This window comes from Lipophrys pholis (genome assembly GCF_963383615.2).
Source record: "Lipophrys pholis genome assembly, chromosome: 2".
NCBI lineage: Eukaryota > Metazoa > Chordata > Actinopteri > Blenniiformes > Blenniidae > Lipophrys > Lipophrys pholis.
This window is the reverse complement of record NC_137636.1, coordinates 19,993,752-20,013,989: the sequence shown is the minus strand read 5'-3', so window position 1 is coordinate 20,013,989 and position 20,238 is coordinate 19,993,752. Positions and strand designations below refer to the sequence as shown.

At 42.5% G+C, this 20,238-nt stretch overlaps 1 protein-coding gene across 2 annotated transcripts in view; it reads right to left on the bottom strand.

Annotated features, from left to right (window-relative positions):
* mdga1 (MAM domain containing glycosylphosphatidylinositol anchor 1) overlaps positions 1-10,637 on the bottom strand; it is a 181,563-nt gene extending 170,926 nt beyond the window's left edge. For both annotated transcript variants that reach the window (XM_080458769.1, XM_080458770.1), the window contains exons 1-2: positions 10,048-10,637; positions 8,962-9,051 (exon numbers count right to left, since the gene is read on the bottom strand). In XM_080458769.1, coding sequence (XP_080314895.1) covers positions 8,962-9,028 — 67 coding nt within the window. In that variant the 5' untranslated portion in view covers positions 9,029-9,051; positions 10,048-10,637. The remainder of the gene's footprint in view (positions 1-8,961; positions 9,052-10,047) is intronic.
* Positions 10,638-20,238: the final 9,601 nt, after the last annotated feature.

The window sequence follows — 20,238 nt, the reverse complement described above, 5'->3', positions numbered from 1 at the left end:
AGAGCTTTGGAGGAGAGGATGCTGGGTGAAAAGAAAGAGAGGGAGAGTGAGGAGAGAGGACGAGAAGGGAGAGGGCAAGGAAGCGAGGAAGAGAAGTGATGAGGAGAATTAAAGAGTTGCATCTGCTGAAAGGGTTAGGATGAAGGGAAGGATGGAAAGCACAAAATGGTAACATTTTACTTGACATGCTGGGGGTAGATATATGGATGGGAAAAAAAGAATCATTGAGAGGAGCAAAAAAGGGACGAGAGAAAGATGGCAGAACATCTTTTTTGACAGATAAAAGTTTAGCAGATGGGTAAAGACCGGATGAGCGAGGCAGCAGAGGAGGAGAGGGATCCGGATGTGTAGCTGGTGGCAGGTAAATTGCTACACTGAGAACATGGGAGGTTTTCAACATTTCCGACAGATTATACCCCATCTCCTCTGAGCCGGCTGAGACGCATGGTAAAAACCAACCGGCAAGGTGTGAGAGCAAGCGAGTTAAAAAATTTCAAACATTTAAAGTGCCAGAATTTTTTTTACTAAAACTGCCATGACCTGACAAGGGGGAAGAGAGGGGGTTTTCCACACAGGGAGAGCCAGTCTGAACGAGAGGGAAAGAGGGAGAGGGCGAGATCCCAGTGTTGCATGCATCGCTGAATTATTGAGGCCCGACGTGTGTAGGAGTAAAAGATAGATTTCCGGCGTTGATCATTTCCCACCGTCAGAAAGTTCTGCTGGCCAACTCCACCAGCAGTGGAGTGTTTTGTTGTTGTTTGGTGGGCTCGCTGCATACCACAGGGAAGGCTAAAGGAAGGTGGGAGGAGCAGCCGTGGAAACTGTGGTTTTAGCAGCGTGTGAGCTTCCTGCTTCCCTGTAAATCAGAAGATATCTGTCTTAACGATATTCCAGCGTTTCCAGTTAGTATGGGGTTTTCCTGTAGTGACTATACAGATCTCATTGTGCATGCTCTCATAATCTGTGATAACCAATATTTCTATCATGTGAGTTTCAAATCCTTCAAAGCTCCCAGAGGAGATGAATAAGAGATGTCGGACACAGTCTGCCAATGAAAAAAAATAAGTAAATATGTAAGTTAATGATGAAAAGACCAAAAATAATCATTGGAGACAGTTTGCAACTAACAGACCAGGACACAATGAACTACGATGCACAGTTTGATCAAAGTATCAGCATCAGTTCAGAAACAAAACAGCTGTTGACTTGTAACTTTTGGTTATTTTTTTCTAAAAATGTTTTACTTTTGGAGTTTGTGATATTTTTGAATTAATGATGTTAAAGATGATACCCAGTCAACAGGAGATGTTGTAGGCCTCCTGTGTGGGCGTGTCCTCTCTGGCTCCATCTCCTCAATGCAATTTCCAAAACCTCTGGGAGCATCGTCAAAGGAAAAAAACCAAAACGATTGTTCATAGCTTCAAATATCAGAACCAGCAGTATCTTCTGCTATTATTTAAGTTGCAATCGCTTGTTTGGCGAATTGGCCAACACACACAAACCTTTACTCGCCACATGCATCAGTGAGACTTGACGTCTGGTGACCCCAGTGTCGGTATGAAGCTTTTTCTTTTGTGGGCCGAGCCTGAAAGGGACTGATCACTGCAGACTGAGGAAACCCTACAAATCCTGTGGTTTTGGAAATCCAGAGTTTGGTGTTCGAGGAGCTTCAAATGGAGTCGATGACTAAACACAGATATCAAAAGGAAATTTGCTAAAAGTGGCACATTCTTCTTGTCAGAGCACCTGTGAGTCAAAAGCAATATAAAAGTATTCTCATCTGGACAATGAAGAAGAAAAAAATAAATAAAGTGGATCATTGGTTCATAGTCGTCTTTGCTGATCCGAGAAAATGAAAGAAATTCATTTAAATTAGGGCCCCAGGGGGCGAAGCAGGAGTGGAGATGTTTAGAAACAAAGATGCTTTCATTCTATTGTAAAGACTCTGCAGTCAGCAATGATTTGAGGAATTACATCATCTGAGATTGGTTAAAGTCTTTCGTGCGTCAGTCTGCTGACAAGCTTCATGGAGATGCTGGTTGCCTTCACTTTTCCATTTCCATTTTCAGAAGGTTAGTTCACGAATGTCATAAACTTTAAAATAGATATAACTGAAACAAAAAACTAATCTTGAAATATTAAGATTTCTCAGAATCTTTGGAAAAAATAGACAAACATTTCATTGAATAAATTAAAGTGCAGGATCCATATCCTCTAAAAACATGGATTTTCTGCTATTGCTTCAACTGAGTGCATGGACCTCACCTTGTAGGATAACGTATTTGAACGATTCTGAAACAGATGGCTGCCTGCAACTTGCTCTGCTGAAGAGAAAAAAGGCTTGTCTGAAACAAAAATGTGTTTCTCAGCATCTTCTTGTAACATTACAACTATTTTACTGGTTATTGTAGACATGTATGGACATGTCAAGATGCAGTCTGTCTGGCATAATAAAAACACTTCAGTGAAAAAATATTAAACTGTATCAGTGTAAGGCAGAAACGCATCTCCTTATATTACAAGGACTGGGACAGCCCTCAACATGTGTTCACAATATGAGTTAACCAATCACAACATTGGTTAACTCAACATGTGTTCACAATATGAGTTAACCAATGTTGTGATTTCAACACTAAATAGTGTTGAGCATTTCACAAAAGCAGTCTAAAGCCAAAGAAATAGAAATGCACCGAGGACAAATGTTGACGACAAAAGAGACGACAGTGAAAGAGAGAGAGACGTGAAGGAAGAGAGCGTGACAGTGCGAGAGATGTGCAAGTGGAGGCAGACGGTCTCTGATGTAAGCCATGTTCTCACCGCTGTTCACAACCGTCCTGTCGCGTTCATGAATAAGTTTGATGCCAAATGTTTCCTCCCGCTCATGGCCGCGCAGCGAGCGCACGCGCACGCACACGCACACGCGCACGCACACGCACACGCACACGCACACGCACACGCACACGCACACGCACACGCACACACACACGCACACACACACACACACACACACACACACACACACACACACACACACACACACAGCTTACCGTTTTTTTTAAATTCCTGAGACATTTAGATCAAACACACAATAGGTCATCATTAAACACTTTTAAATGCCAATACGTTTTTCAACACAGGCTCTCAGTTTTGAAACAGAGAGAGAGCGAGAGCGAGCGAGAGAGAGAGAGAGAGCGAGAGAGAGAGTCCCTCCTGAAGCACCGCCAGTAAGAGGTGCTTGATAATGTCTGACAGAGTGACAGGACTACAGAGGAGAAAAGTGAAGTTTCTCTGACAGTTTTTGCTACCCACAGGGCACCCACGTCGTCCTGTTAAGCTCTGGACCACTCTTATCGAAGAAGTGTGCGCGACGTGTGTGTCCGTGTGTGTGTGTGTGTGTGTGTGTGTGTGTGTGTGTGTGTGTGTGTGTGTGTGTGTGTGTGTGTGTGTGTGTGTGTGTGTGTGTGTGTGTGTGTGTGTGTGTGTGTGTGTGTGTGTGTGTGTGTGTGTGTGTGAAACTGACTACCATCACTGCAAAGAAATGAGAGTGGATGAGACTTAAGGGAATGATCTATTAATTCAGCACAAGGTACAGGCAACAATGTTTTGCTTTTGTTTTTCTTGCCAAATGCATGTCTATTTGTGCTTGGGAAAGAAAACCTGTATGGGCTCTTGTTCATATGACTAAATGAGATTCCTGAACATAAATATCAAAGAGAATGGATGAACAGTTTCAAGACAAAATTCAGTGGAGGCTCGCAGAAAGTACAGTGTGTCCAAACATAGCAGGGCACAACCCTCGGGGAAAAAAGAAAGAAAAAAAACAAAACAGAAGTTTGCAAGTGAACCCAGGTGTTTTTACTCTTATTGCTAAACATACTTGAGAATTATATTAATTATCTAATTTATCTCCCTGCAATAAAATTAAATATTTCTCTAAAGGCCCAAACAATTTTGTGTAATTCAGATTGTCCTTCTGACTTTGTTCTAAAATTATGTATAACCAATATCCCATCCTTGCTTTCCTCACATTGTTTCTCTGCACCCATAATTAAAATGAGTACGTGGGAACACAGATTTATGCCTTTCTAAACAAGACTCGCCTGACCACGATTTCTATTGAGGCACTTCACTCAGGGCCTCCATGTCCGAAGCTGGCGAGCTCTACCTGCTGCCCCGTGCCCACCCTGGGCTGAGAGTGCAACATGTTGGAGGAAGGGTGATAAATCAGATCCCCCACGACATTGTCTTAGTGCTCTTATCCTTTACCCCCAGGTAGCAAAGCTGGTGTAAACCAGAGTCAACATATCACCGTGGCTATAAGCCTATGGCTCTGCTGCTGACCTGTAGGTTAATTGAAATGTTGTCAGGCTTTAATATCCGGTGAGCCATACAGGAGAGGAGAGGAGAGGAGAGGAGAGGAGAGGAGAGGAGAGGAGAGGAGAGGAGAGGAGAGGAGAGGATTAAGGGCCATATGGGCCCAAAATAAATATCATCTGAGAGAGCATCTCAACAAGAAGGTTGTGTACTGTATTATGTGGGTGTTCTCAGTGCATAACCCTTTTATTATTAGCAGCAAGGTCTATGTTACAACACACAAGCGAAACTAAAAGAAAGAAAAATATTAAATATATCAGAAATGCTGGGAACGGAGAGATGAGTGACGACAGACAAAAAGAGCACAGAACAATGAGGTGAAAAACTCAAGAGGAGCTTGAGAGTCTGATGTCGTTTACGCCTTTGCAGCTACTAAACTTTTCATTATTACAACTTAAAATTTCAGCAGCTTTGGTTCCATCCCTTTCATTGGTTCGGTTAGAAAAAACAGGACCATTTAAATCCAAAGGATTTTTAATTAAAAGTAAGGTGGACAGAAAGGTCACCCAACAATTATCGACACAGCAAATCGGATTCACAAGGCAAATAGGGAAGGTGGTGTGTGTGCGTGTGTGTGTGTGCCTGCCTGCGTGCTAGATTTGTGTAGTTGCTTGTTGCTTTGGCTCCAGCTGGGGTGGAGGAGGCAGTGGTGGTGGGCAGGGGCAGGCAGGGTGTAGGAGGAGCACAGTTTGCAAATTGTGGGAGGTATGAGATTATCATCATCTCGGGCTTAATCTCCTTTCATCACTGTCGCTCCCCTTCTCCTCTCCTCTATTGCCTCAAAGCCACCAATAAATTATGGATGCTTATTAGAAAAGGGCAATATTCAACATCAAAAATAAGCTCAGCTGCATGAGACATGAGACATCACACGCGCACACACACACACACACACACACACACACACGCACACAGAAAAAGTGCTGACATGCGGAGAGGAAGTTAAAGTCACAGGGGAGCCAGTGGCCAGGCCAGTTAAACCTAGAATGATCCCTTTCTAGGTCACCACATGCAACCCATGCACCATGGCAAGCTAATGTACTGTGGCAAGTGGAGGAAGAAGTACTCAGATCTTTTTTTACTTTCATGGGATGGATATTACTGCCACATGCATAATGTGCCAGCCTGGTGAGGATGTATGAGAAATGTAGTGGAGGAAGAAACTTTTAAACTGTAATTAAGACTTGGAAGAGGGAAACACTTGAGTTGAGTACAACAATGTGTACTTCAGAGTATTTGAGTAAATTAGTCCCCATTACAATGGTTGTGATTGCAGATTAAGAAATACTGTTTCAAGATAAGAAAAAAAAAGAAAAAAAAAGAGAAATGTTTTCCAAGACGTTCATTGTTCCTTGGGCCACATCTTCAAAGTGATGTTAAATTTGTGAGCAATTTAAGGATATCAAACTTTTTTACTTTGTGCATCTCTGGTAGTGCTTTGTTCAATGGCCAGTGGCAAGGCCTCATCTCTGCTGCTGTTCAGGCTTGCTTACGCCTCATAAAAAAATAAAAGCACTGTTGAGCAAAATCATTGATTTAAGTTCATTAAATTTCCTGTTAACAAGCACATAATGAAGCATCACGTTGCAGGCCTATCCAGTTTGGATTCCATCTGCACCAACCAGCTAATGGCTTTGTGTGACTTTGTCAAGCGATCAATAATTTGGTGTCTCTGTGAACTCTGTTGCTTCACACAGTCTGATGCTTTGTAGTTCCACGAAGACGGAGAGACACTCTTTCTGGTACACTGTGTGTGTTGAGTCCTTCAGCCGAGGAGTCAAATCCTGCGAGAGTGTCTCGAAATTTTCTGAACCTCCCACTAATCCTTAAGTGTGGTGAGTGTGGATGCACATGAACGCCACATCAAGCTTGTAATTCCCCTTGGATTAAAGTATATCCATATGAAATGGAATTTTTAAAAAACCATAACTGCATGTAAGGGTGTCTGTGATCAGTGTGTACAGATGCATATGTATTCTCAAGAGTAAACAGACTGACAAAGAGGAAAGGGACCAGAAAGAAAAGACATATCTGAAGTCATGTTGTTAGATTTGCATGGCTAATCTCCCTGTGATTGTGACAAAACATGTCGTGCGTGTCTTATCCTTTACGCCGACATTTTCTTGGTGCCACAGTGCCCAATTGCAATTTGACAGACAGGTGTTACAAGCTTTTTGACAGCCTATCAGAATTCAGAGACGCACAATCAATACGACACTGCTGCGAGAGAAACAGCGACTGATCCACAAGTCCCTGCTGAGCCAGCGAACTGTTGCAATGGGAAGAATAGTGTATCTGCACACATCCCACTTACGCACACGCTCAGGGGCTCACACGCAGGCACATTTCACACATTCGCATATACACCTGCACACACAGATTCATAGGCGTGAACTGATAAAAACACACACACACACACCCCAACACACCCCAGAGAAGGCTACAGTAAATGAACCTCACAGCCGTCCAAAGCGCTGACATCAATCAGGCATGCTTTCACCGTCAGGCTCCCGGCGGACGGTGAGTCGCATCTGTCTGCGAGAGCAAGTGCTAAACAATTCCAAAGTGACGGAAACCATTTTATGCGTATCTGCATACACGGCGTGCCAAAGTCGTTGGCTCCCTTCCCAATTTTCCCTGCTCGAGTTGTTTACTGAAACTGTGTAAATTGCGAAACAATTTGCGCTTTCTGAATGACTCTTTTTAGGGATGATGATTTACCTACACCAAACTGTTGTAACATAGGTAGGCACAGCTGAGCATCATCACCACTCGATCGGCGGGGGAGCAGGGAGCCTGCCAGTGCAAGGAAGTACAATTCCCACAAACCCTTGGGATTCTTCCCTCAGCAGCGACTGAAAGGATGCTGTAGCAGATGAGACAAATACCCTACAATACTGGAGAGAGCAGCGACCACTGACTGCGTAGCTGCTTCAAACCCATGCATATTTGTTACAGAGCCCCTGAGGCACAGACGCATGCGTTTCATGTCAGTCACATTGTCCTGAAAAATAAAAAAAATAAAAAAAATAACTATTTCATACAGCCATAATTTAAGGAAATTAACAGACGAGAGTGAACCAGGGCACACTGGAGATATGATCTCTTTACAAGACAGTGTGAGAAAATAAGAAATGTCCCCTTATGAGAAGGAACTTATCAAACTAATGAAGAGGCAGCTGGCACTAAAAGACAAAATCAAACTAATACGTTTTAAAAAACTCTGCAACTTTCTTTGGTGAGATATTTTCAGAGACATACCGGTAAATTTAAGTTGCAACAAAGCCTATAATTGATGGAATAAAAATCTTAATAATTCTTGTAAGATATCCTAAAAACAGATAAAATCACCTGTGCAAATGCATCCCATCTCACTGAGCGAAGACACTGCTCTGTGAGGTGTGAGCTACCAAATTCCCTTTTTGTTTTTTTAGATTTTTTTAAATAAAAAACGGACCAACAGAATCAGTGAAATGGTAGTTGCATTGCAGCATTTAGAGTCATTATTAAAGGTAAATATAGGATCTGAAAACTGCCCTTGTACAGTGGTTACAGTTTACACTAATACCGACATGTCAGCGTCAATGTGAGGTATTAGGTACAAGCCACATTAGTTAGCAGGGACTTTAACATGCGCCTATATGCTTCAGCAAATGACAGATTGTCAGCATTTCTCAGTGTGACAGTAGAACTGCGGGATTGCTGATGACAACAGCACTCTGTGCTACTATGACTAAACAGACCTTGCTTTCAATGGCTGCCACACGCCTTCAAATGTCAGAATCAAAGTATCACAGCTGACAGATCAGTTTGTGTGCTTGCCTTGCCCGAAGGGACAGGAAGATGCATATCTGGCCAGACGCCTGTAGCTGAAGAAATTCCGCTTCTGTAATACAGTGAGACTGTCGTAAGGAGGGACAAATCTCAGTATCCTCAAAAGCGCAGGCTGATTGTCCGGTTTAACCCAGCAAAGATGGGCTTCGTCTCAGAGAGCTCTTCCTCTCATCCCCTTGTTGAAACATGAGTGTTTCTGTGCGGCTGATTTAGTGCTTTCAAGACAAAACGGTAACTTAAATCCTGGCCAAAGTGTGACCTTTGTTCGGTTCTTATCGTAAACCTCAGCCAACTATAATCACACTTTGTGTAATAAAGCACTAATCCAATTCAGTCTACTTCTTGTAATGCATAATTTTGACTGCAAAGATTTATTCCTGCATTAAAAATGGAATTAAAATGGATTTACAGTATGTGGGTTTCCCCTTAACTATATTGTTGGATGTTTTCCCGACTTCAGTCTTGTGACTTCAAAGAGGTAATATCTCCCTTTCAGGATAATTTGCTGTCTATCGCCCAGAAGATATTCGTGTAGTGGTTTAAACAGCAGTTATTACACCACCTCCTATTTGTGTCTGGTGCTGAGAGGCGGACAGTATGGGGCACAGAGCAGCCCTTAATTAAGCTTATAGTCTAATAACTGAACCAATTGTCATCACTGCTGCCAATGAGCAAGGTCAATCTGTACTGATAAAAAAAAAAAGATTGGTTGATGTAATAATATTAATGCATGAGCAAATAATGTATTCTTACCGTAAACTCCTTGGCCAGAGGCAAGCGGACACAGACTAGAAAATAACAAAATCCAGAAAAACTCCATGTTCAGCTCCGTGCCGTCATTACCTGAGGAGTGGGAGACAGACTGGTGACACACAGGCACAGCGCTGGGATTTATGGAAAACAAGAGGTCAACCTGCTTTAAACTGTTGTTTCGTGACCAACTATCACTTTAACGTGCGTCCAGGGAAAACACCACCGAGCAATTCGGACGACATCGTTTCATTCAACTTAAAGGGCGGGTAATTCAATCAGGGGAATCGTGGATGATGGGAAGCTTACAAGAAGCATGTGTGTTGTAGAATCGCAGATTGACAGGAATGGCTGTGTCTGCTGTTTTGGCGTGACTAAACTTCATCTGTCCTCTCCCTGGCTGGGGCGCAGTGTGTAGTCCAGGCAGGAGGAAAAACTAAGGATTAGACTGCAGCTTTCAGGTAGGCTTAACTACAACAAGTAGGGTTGTGCACTTTAGACCCCAGAAGCCCACACGTACACACACAACACCTTTCCTTCAGATCAATATGATGGTGTTCCTACTAATAGGAGGTGATAGGTGACACTGCCCTTAGGGGAGAAAATGCACTTTCATTTTTATTTTCACGTGCAGCTCCTTCTTTTTTTTTTTTTTCTAATTTGTCAGTTGTGCACAAATATTAGGTCTATTCTGTGCAAGATTAAGATTCAGATGAAAAGTAGCGGGAGACCTGGTATAATCACCTCTCTTCTGGGGTTTCCTCAGACGCCTGACTCACCGTGTAATGACTCAGTCATCTGTATTGACAGCTCACGTTATAATGCGCGCAGTTATCCAAGTTGAATCATTTGTCGGTGTGTTTGGTCACGGTGCCATTTGCGGGGAATACATTTCCTTTGTGCATTAAGTGGAGTAAGCCCGACATTGAAGTGGGATCTCACTGGCCCTGGAGCAGGGACGATCAACTTATTGTTGTGGGGCAAGACTGAAATTATTCTGAGGTTTGGGCTTGCTCGAAGTAACTGTGTAATTCATCTAACGAAATTACGCGTGGAGACGGTGGAAATCCCGTAATCGCGGGGTCGTACCTTGTCTCCAAGGTGCCGTGCTTCGGGTCAGTGCGCCACGGAGGGCGGCGCGCACTCTTCCAGGCTTCAGCTCCGACGACGCCTCCGCTCTCCACTGAACCAACCCGCCTCCGTGCCTCTCCGTAAAAAAAAAAACTGTTGAAAAGTTGTATATCCTCCTCCACTCGGCGTACAAAGGGGGCTTTACAATTCCAGGAGAGTGAGATGTGGACTTTGTCGTGCTCCCAAACCTCTGAAATATTCTCCACGGAGTGTTAAACTTTTACGCACAGAGAAGCGGTCAGCAGACTGTCCCCGCTGCTCGATCCCAAACAGTCCCTCTTCCCAGAGATGGAGATAAAAGCACTTTCCCTTTGGAAGAAAAAGAAAAGAAACTCGAGCACTGCAAGGTGGGGGGGGGGGGGGGGATTCTATACACCCAGACGCCCTTTTAATAGAACATTTAGTCTTAAATGCGTTGTTAGAATGGCTTTACTGTCTGTCCCTCTTTGCTTGTGGCCGTTGACAGTCCAGTGGAGCCCTTCTAACACATTCATGCGCTCTGAAAATGAGCTCCTCCGCTCCGCTCGTTCAATCAGGGCTGTGTCTGTGGACTCAAGTGAGGCTGGCCAAGTAGAATATGTGCGCAGACTGAGAACGACCGCCCCTGTCTGTGAGGAGAGAGAGAGAGAGAGAGAGAGAGAGAGAGAGAGAGAGAGAGAGAGAGAGAGAGAGAGAGAGAGCTGAACAGGTTGTCAAGAAGACCACCACCGTTTTCTCTATTCTTCTCCAACTCCGTGTCTATCACTCACTCTTTGAAAATAGCTGTTAAGCCCCGCTGGGTGCCACAGGATGTCGAAGGGGTAACAGTGGGTTTTTGTGTGGTTTTCTCTGTTGTCGACACCAAGGTGGAGTTGGAGTTTGCCAGCTGCGGTGCCACCAAGAGCTGGTGCCAATTTAAAAGTCAGAAACGCGCTCCCAAAGTTTTTCTTTTTTTTTTTTTTTTCTTTTCCCTCCCAGCTTAATGGAGGCGCCCTTAACATCACCACCCATCTGCGTGGACCAATTATTTATGACAGCGGCATAACACAGTGCGCCTGTTGAACAACCCCTACCCGCCAGCCCCATTCACAGTTTCTAACACACACACACACACACACACACACACACACACACACACACACACACACACACACACACACACACACACACACACACACACACACACACACACACACACACACACTCGCTTTTTCCTCACGCGGTGTGCTCCCAGCGCGGCCACCGGAGGGCGCGTTTCAGCTCACCCGAAGCTGCTGGGGCGCACGTGCGCGTGTGCATGCACGCGCGCACATGGAGATAAGGTCTGAAAACAGTGTGTCTTAAAGATCCTCGTATTTCTAGTCTTCCTGGGAAGCGTGTTGGTTTATCGCAAAGCTACGCCTCTATGTGCAGCTGGATGGAGAAATAGACACTTCAGATATCACAAAGCCTGCTCTTATCTGAAGACAGAAAAGAATAAGCTTTGATATTGATAAAACGAATATTATGCAATACAGCTGCTGAAAGCAACCTTTGAGTCTTCAAAAATACAAATTAGAATATTACTGGATTACCCAATTTAGTCTTGCCAGATGACAACATAGAAGTGGGAGAAAAATTGAAATTCTACATGGGAAATGTATAATTTTCAGCAGAAGTCGTAGGAATAAAGGCACAGCGAGTTTATTTAAACTGGAATCTTTGAAAGAATAAAGTGGTCTAATGAATAGATGGATATCAAACCACCAAGTTTTTCTTTTTCCTCTCTCTCATCTTTTTCATGTGAACGACTGTGCTTATCCTGGTAATTATGTCTGACAAAGACATAAATCCACATTTTAACCTTGAGGATGTATTTCAGATGAATTTCTGTTTGGGTAATGGTTCTTAGTCTGCCTGAAATACCGTGTGGGTGGATTGTAAGGTTATTTAAGTGTGCTGTAATGTTTAAAACACACATTTATGAAAAAACAAACACACAGAAAAACTGGATGCAGTGATTCATTTAAAAGCCTCTGCAAACATTAACAATGAATGTAAATGAAAGAGTAGCCCAAATATGATACCTTGATGGTTCACGTTGCCTTTTAATTCGGAATTGCATTGTGAGATCTCTGACGTTCAAAAAAAAAGGAATAGCATCTCCTATTTTCCTTTTTTCTTGTTTAAAGTATTTTGTTTGAGCCATCCCAGCTTATATCTCAACAAATGAATAGAACATAATAAATTAAACTAGCTCTTGCTAGAAGTGGAACCATTTAAAGAGGAGCACTTGTGTGAGATGTTTGTGGCACCTTGGTTGCTGAAGCAGCTACTTTTATTTATTTGTTGAGGCATTTAAGTGTCTGCATCTCCTTTCAAAGGGCAACGGAGAGGATAGGTGATGTTTAGGATGGGTGGGGTCCTTCAAAGTACAGATGAAGTTTCCTCTCAGACACCGTCTGTCAGTGTCTGAGAGGGTTAGTGGTCTGTTTATGATGTTGTCTGTCACCTTCTCCAATGTACCACTGGAGATCCACATTGTGCAGCGGGAAGCCTCTCCATAGTTCAGGGGAGTTCAGCTGCGATGTGAACACCAAAGAATTTTATGCTTATCCTCCATCTACTTCCTCCCCGAGCACTCCGAGGGCAGAGTGCTCAGTGTGCTTCCATCCATCATTTTATTGGTCTTCGTGGTGTTCATTTCCAAGATATTGTCAGAACATCTTATCATATCTGGAATTTCTTCCATGAATGATGCTTGCTTTCACTCAGTTCAGTGTTATCTGCAACAGAAGTGCTCATATATGGACCTGTTCGTTTCATCCAGCCAGACCACATATGCAGTTGTAGGAGTTATGCTTGTTCAGACGATCATGAGTAGTTGCTGGGGTGAAACACACTTCTCATTCTGCTGAGGCACCAATACTTTCCCAGACTGTTTGGTTTTAGAACCGGCAACCCTCCAGTCAAATGTCCATCTGTCTAATCTGCAGGCGCTCAAAGTCTCAGATGTTGAACTTCAAAGTGGGCTTTTTCTTCTGCAGCACTCTGAATGGCTTCTGCACAGAGTGATTAATTCTGCTGAGACAGGCAATGTTAATTAATCCCACATGACAGTTTGGAATAAGTTTCTCGAGATAAAATCTTCCAAATGATTTCTTTTGCATCAGTGAATCAATCATCTACAATGTTACCTGTGTGACAGCAACAGGCTGCCTTTTTTTAAGTCTTTTAAGCTTATTGGCCTATAAATGTGGAGTTTGAAAGATTGATTGTGGCAGCTTGCACAAAAAGAAAGAATCGAAACGTGTGTTTATATTGTACAAGTGTCGAAAGTGAAGTTTTTGTTTAATGAACCAAATAATTTTTTGTTTATTCGGCTGTATCGTTATGGTATAAATCAAAGTTTTTAGAAGAGAAAACTTTTTATACGGATTGTTCAGTGCCAAACATGGGAGTAACATTTGTACACTTCAATCATCTCTGGGCAACAGTGAGCAGTAAACATTTGGGGATTTTCATCTGACATTCCTAAACAGAATCAAGACACTCGGTAATTGCCGAGCACTCTCGCCTCAAATGAATCTTTTATTGAAAGTAAACAAAATCATGGGATCTGGCTCAAGTATCTGTCTCTTTCCTTCCTTTTTTGCCCCTCATTTGAGTTGCAGCCAGCAGTCTTGGCATGTCTCGCTGAGAGTGCATCATTGCTGCTTAAGGCAATGAATCTCAAAAGACAACATGTTGTAGGAACAACCTTGGGTGGGAGCCACGCACTCACACCCACCCACGTGCACACGCACACACGCACTACAAGAAACCATGTTGCTCCCAAGAGTTGCTGTGGATTCTGAGAGAAGCAGTAATTGCAAGGGGTGTCGAGCGCCAACAAAGAAGTGAACACGGACAACAAGAACACACAAGCCAACTTCACAACTTTAGCACTGCACAATATCACAGACACACACTTCCTACCTTTTACTTACTTGGTGAAGCTGCACAATGAGGATGACAAGGGCCCCTGTCACCTGATTCCCAGCGAGTACGGTCTTCTGTGGGTTTTATATGTGTAACTGCTTGTAGACATCCACCTTTGTCACTCGTGAGTTTATGAGTTTTTGAATTGTTTGATGATAAATGTTATTACATCCTTTTATATAAACTAATATACAAGGAAATGTTCCCATGCTCAAGTTAACTTCCTGAGATTTATGAATTTAACTTGCTAAAAGTAAAAATAGATTCCACCAAAGAGAGAACCTTGTGTTTGTACTGCAGAATGGAGTGTAGGCTGGAGTTACTTTAGATTAACTGCATTCATGCCTTAAGCATGACCCAAGCACACGGCCAAATCAAATTACACCAATATTTATACTTATTTAAAGGGGTCTTACTATACGGCTTTTCAACACTCACAGGGGTCTTTTTGATCCAAAAACTTTGTATTCAAAGTTTATTGCCCCAAATCCAGCTTTGCCTTGATTTTCTGCCATTTGAATATTGGATCATAGGAGTTGCATTCAGAAGCTGCTGTGTCTGTGTGAGCTGGACTGGCTCCGCCCACACATGCCCATCTTGGGAAGAGGAGGAAGTGCCACGTGCCAGAGCACCGTATGTCACAATTTGGCTGTTCACATACTCAGCTGTCATGCTGCCAGGCTTCTTTTAGTAATCTATTTAAAAATGGTGTTAATTGCATGAACAGTACAAGTATATATATATACCAACCAACTCTTCAACCAAGCCTGCTCCCAGTAGACCACTGACACACCACAACCGGACAATATCACTCCACACCAACTGTGCAATAATCTATAAAAGCGTATTTACTATTTACTATGTGCAATACATCCACCCTCATATTCTGTACATGTCCACACTTATAGGCACCATGTGCATATTTTTATTATATTGTATTTTTATCTGCTTTTTTAGTTTCTGCTATGTGTGCTTCTTTCTCTTTACTATCCTGTTGTACCGCTGCAAATTTCTCCACATGTGAGATAAATAAAGGATATCTTATATAGAGAGAGAGAGAGAGAGAGAGAGAGAGAGAGAGAGAGAGAGAGAGAGAGAAAGTACATGTGACAAACGTGCTTGTTATGAAGTAAATCTGAACTTTTGCAATTAAAAACAAAACATCTTCCAGGGCTAATATTTTGGCACCCCGTCAGCGCACCAGAGGCAGACTGTAATCTGATCTATGGTGCTCTGAGGGACTTTCAGTTTTTTTTTCTGGTACCATGCTCTGTAATTGATGTTCCCATCAGTGTAATTCAATCAGAGCTCAAAGTGCTGTATATCAGCGCCAAGCACTTTCCCACATAGAAACAGCTAAATGGACAGAAACGATGCACTTGAGACTGCCGATAATTTCATTGTGGTGTGTGTGTGTGTGTGTGTGTGTGTGTGTGTGTGTGTGTGTGTGTGTGTGTGTGTGTGTGTGTGTGTGTGTGTGTGTGTGTGTGTGTGTGTGTGGGTGTGTGTGTGTGTGTGTGTGTGTAAGATAAATTTGGCAGAAGAAGCCAATATAACTTTGTTAAACAGTTATGTGATAACAAGTGTCTCAATTTGACAAATAAACACGCTCAAAACCAGCCAAGCAAAGTGGAGAGAGAGCAATAAATGTGGTTGAATCTGAATAACTGAGACTGAAAAAGTCTTAGTGTTAATTTCCCTGCATGGTGAAACTCAAGGTAACTATCCACTATTAGCAACACCTTTTATACAACACCTTGTTTTTTTGTCAACCGAGTTATCGCGTAACCAAAAGCTGATGATAAACTGACATGAAAGTAGACCACCTATGACCACTGGACTGGCCTCTCGGAGATTAGCCCACCAATGTGGTTGACCATGGCACAATTAGACAGCAGTGTCTGATATTCTACCTTACAAAATAACGTATTACTTTAACTCTGACTCCAATAATAAAACTGTTGACCGCTGTTACAATTACTGAAGGAACTATGCCTCATTAATCGTGAACAAACTCAGTCCTACTGACTCCAACACCAAAGATGTTCAACTGTGAGAAAAACATGAGCACACGCTGAAACCTTTTTTTTTTTTTTTGCCAACGTCTACATTTGTAGTTTATCTCAGCTGTTGTGTTAATACTTCTTCTCACCATCATAAGTTCATAACTGTGATTCTTTTAATAACTTGTCTTATGTTTAGTTTTGCAAGATTGCCACAAAAAATAAAAAACATGCTGGATTACTTGCAGCTGAAAATACCAAATTTTGATCATGACTGATAAACATAAACAGACCAAAGAAGAGTGTGTGCAACACCGTTTGACTTCCAACTAACTGATGGAATTGCAGCTGAACTTAATGTGTGACTCAGTCATCAGACTCACCCACAGAGTACTTACAGCCCAGCTCACGTGTCACAGCTACACAAATATATGCACAATATCAAAAGTTTGATGAAAATCCTGAGTGAGAGCGACATTTAGAATTCCAGCTACTAGTAAATGACCACAAGAATCAAGGCTTAACCCAATGTACCATGAGAGAGATTTAACTGGAGTCAAGAACTCATTTTAAGTAAAATGCATAAGAATGCGAGACACACCCACAATATCAATACATTTGTAGGACTACATTCTCCCACCAATCATGACGAATACCAAAAGATCACTTCAATACTTCAAACAAATCTGGCAAATGTTTCACAACTTAAATGGTACATTTCAGGGTGTGTGTGCGTGTGTGTGGGGTTTTCTTCCATTTTCCTCAAGTGAATGTTCTGATTATAACATTTGTGTAATTTTCTTAACGACTCCTTTTTTTCCAGAAGTGGTGTGATTCTGTCTCTGTGCCCCCCCCCCCCCCCCCCCCCCCCCCCCCCCCCCCCCCCTTGCTGGTTACGGCTCCTCGTCTACCTGAGCCTCGTTAATTCCTTACACTGCCGGTGTGCTTTTTTTAATGTGCTTTTCCCTTCACTTCATTATGTTTCATTAGCCTAGCATGCTCTCCATTTAGCCTGTCATGTTTTGTCAAGATTCCCATTTGGCCACTCGTTGCTCACAGCTCATTGCTCCAACACATCTGACATGACAACAGGTAGTGGAGTCATTTGCTCCTAATCGGTGTGTACAACTGAGAAATGTTTCAATGCTCTTTGTGAGACATCTTAAATACATCATACATCATCTTTGTGTTAACACTATCTCACACTGACAGACTTTCTTCCATTGGTGATCTATAAAGGTAGTGTTTTTTTGGTTTTTTTAAAGATATGAAGTATAATCTGCTACTTTCAATGAGCAAAACAGCACAAGATTCAACATATGGGCACACTGATCAGTGGATCACAGATAGATGTGTCATGACTGATGTCTACTGAAATGCTCTTTAACTTGTTGCCCATGAGAGCAATGGTGTGCTACCCAAAACTGATCACCAGCAGCCAAAAAGGCTGCTTTCCTTTGCACGCCGTAAGCACAGGAATTTTGTGGTCCTCCAAAGCTATGGATCATTTGTTGTACCCGCCTAGCCTCCAAAAAAGCAACCAGAGAAAGAAATGGTCATCATTAGTCACATTCTGTGTGTGTGTGTCTCTGTGTGTGTACGTGTGTGTGTGTGTGAGACATAGAGACAGAAAGAGGAGGTATAGCTGTCCACAACTGTGTGACACCAGCTGGTCCGTGTCAAACTCTCCTCTCCAGCCAACCCAGACCCACACATCTGCACAAACACACACACTTATGTCCAAGAAAGGGTCATTTTTCACTGGGTAATTGGCGGCAAGGCACATTGCCCTTGGGATTCGATAATTCATAACCTCCTCCCATCCGATATCGGATAGCGAGTAGAAATGGGCTGAGACAAGGGGTGTTGTGTGTGGAGAGAGAAGGAGGGGGTGGCTGCATCATTAGAGAGGAGAGGTAATGGCTCTTATTGATTCCGCCCCGCTGGGCCCCCTCACCATTTCATGTTTAAAACAACACTGATCCTCATTACCCAGGCAGCCGCCACTGCCCTGATAAGGAAGAGAGGAAAGACACGACGAGATGAGATGAGGAGGAGACCGAGGTGAGATGGGCAGCGGGGAGGGGCAATAGGGAATATGTGAAGTGAGGAGGAAGGAAATGACAGTGGTGGAAGGAAGGAAACAAGCAGGGTAAAAGGGGGAAGAGATGAAAGTGAGTGAACCCCTTGTGTTTTGCCGTTCTAATGCACCAGTTTGAGTGGTATAAGTAATTACTGTCACCCTTTAATGCGTGTAATGCAGAATTACTTGTTTAAATCTTTTCCCCTGTTTCTCTCTCCTCCCCCACCCCCTGCAGTGTGTAATAAGACTAAGGAATTGACTCGAACAGAGACTGTGAGGATCTGTCTCATAATTCTCTGTGCTATTATCCTCTCTTAGCTGCTAAAACACAGCGCTCTCTGCGTGTTTGGCCACCGGCAAACACTATCATTACTGCAACAGTGGTATGAAACCAGCTCTAATGTCTTTTCTCTCCCTCACTCCTTACTCTCTCCTTGACTCGTCCAAATTTGAGTTTTTATTAGAAGAGGGTAATTTGCGAGATCAAACTACTGCAAAACAACAGCTGAAGGATCCTTTTTTTTTTTTTTTTTACTCCTTTCCAAACCTTATTACCACGACTCAGTGACTAATTTCTGTGTTTGTTTAGCTCATCTTTCACTCAGTTGCTTGTCCAATTGGCCCATGAATGCAGTTGTGAAATGTCTTTTAGAAGAAGCATTTTTAATCAAGTTATAATGGCCCTTTGCTATGAAATCCTGTTGACAATGGCATCTGGGCCAAACTATGAAATGTTTCCTTCTACGTGAAGCTTAAAATAGCTGCACAGAGATGTTAGCCACTTACGACCTACATAACAACCCAACTGCGTGTGGGGTGAACATGGTAGCATAATAGAGCAATCTTCATAGGACAGCTACTGTAGATACTAAGAAAAACCATTATAACTTCTGCAACTTGTTTTTATTGATTTTTTAAAATTAATTTATTATTTGATTAAGTCATAGAAGTATTATACAACAGGGTGTAATATAATGTCAAAGTGCTGTTTCAAAACTTAAGACCTCAAGCTGTTCCCAGGCCAACTGCGACACAATCTCCCCAGCACCTTCTGGGGCCACCCCTGCTCCTCCTCCCGGTTGAATGTGTCTGTTACAACTCTAATTGAGACGCAACCACAAAGCATCCTAATCAGATGCCTGAACCACCTCAACTGGCTCTTTCTAATGTAGCGGAGTAACGGCTCTACCAGATGGTTGATCTCCTCCCTCCATCCCCACCATCCTATGAAGAATCCTAACCCATGATCATATTCTTTTAGTCATGACCAAAGGTTTGTGACTATAGGTAAAGAAGGGAATGTAGACTGCAGTAAAGTAAGGTTTTTTGCTTTACTGCTCAGCTTCCTGTTCTCTAGAAGTCTGGTACTTGTCTGAACCTGTTGACAATCTCCCAATTTCTCCTTTTGCTATTAAGTTATTGGATAACACCCTGAAACCCTCATCTTACTAGTGAATACACCGAGAACAGCTTTTAATATTTTTAAAATGATACAGGTTAACAGTCCGTTTAATAAGCAGTTTGTTTTGTGATACTTGGAGTTTTCCACCAACTATGTTGAGAACTGTTCCAGCGTATATTGAAGAATGCCATGTAATGCTGCTAAAGGGACAACATCCTCGGCAAAGTACAGGAGGCAGGAGCACAACATGTGGAATGTGAAGTAGGAATGATGAATGAATCACAGAAAAAATATTTGTTAAAAAGGATTAATGATTAATTACGCCAATCATAGCCATCCAACCTGATGTTAAGGTTGTGCTTAAATGTCAGATATGGACATATAGAGCACTTTTTCACTGCGTTAGTTCTCTAGAATTGCATTGCACACATACACACACTCACTCACTCACACACGCCGACGTCACTGGGGGTTATTAGAAGTTGGTGTTTTTTTAAACACAGAATAAATAAACATGATTTTGTTGTATAAATATATTTAAGTCTATTTATTGACTCATTCATAAACCGAAATCAGTTTGATCTGAAAAACATTGCTTCTTTGTCAAATACTGATGCAATCTGATTGCAATTGATTGTGATGAATTAATAAAGTCCCTAAATAATAAAAAAAAATGTCATGGTGTTCCAACACTAATTTGAGAACAAAAGAAGCCCAGCACT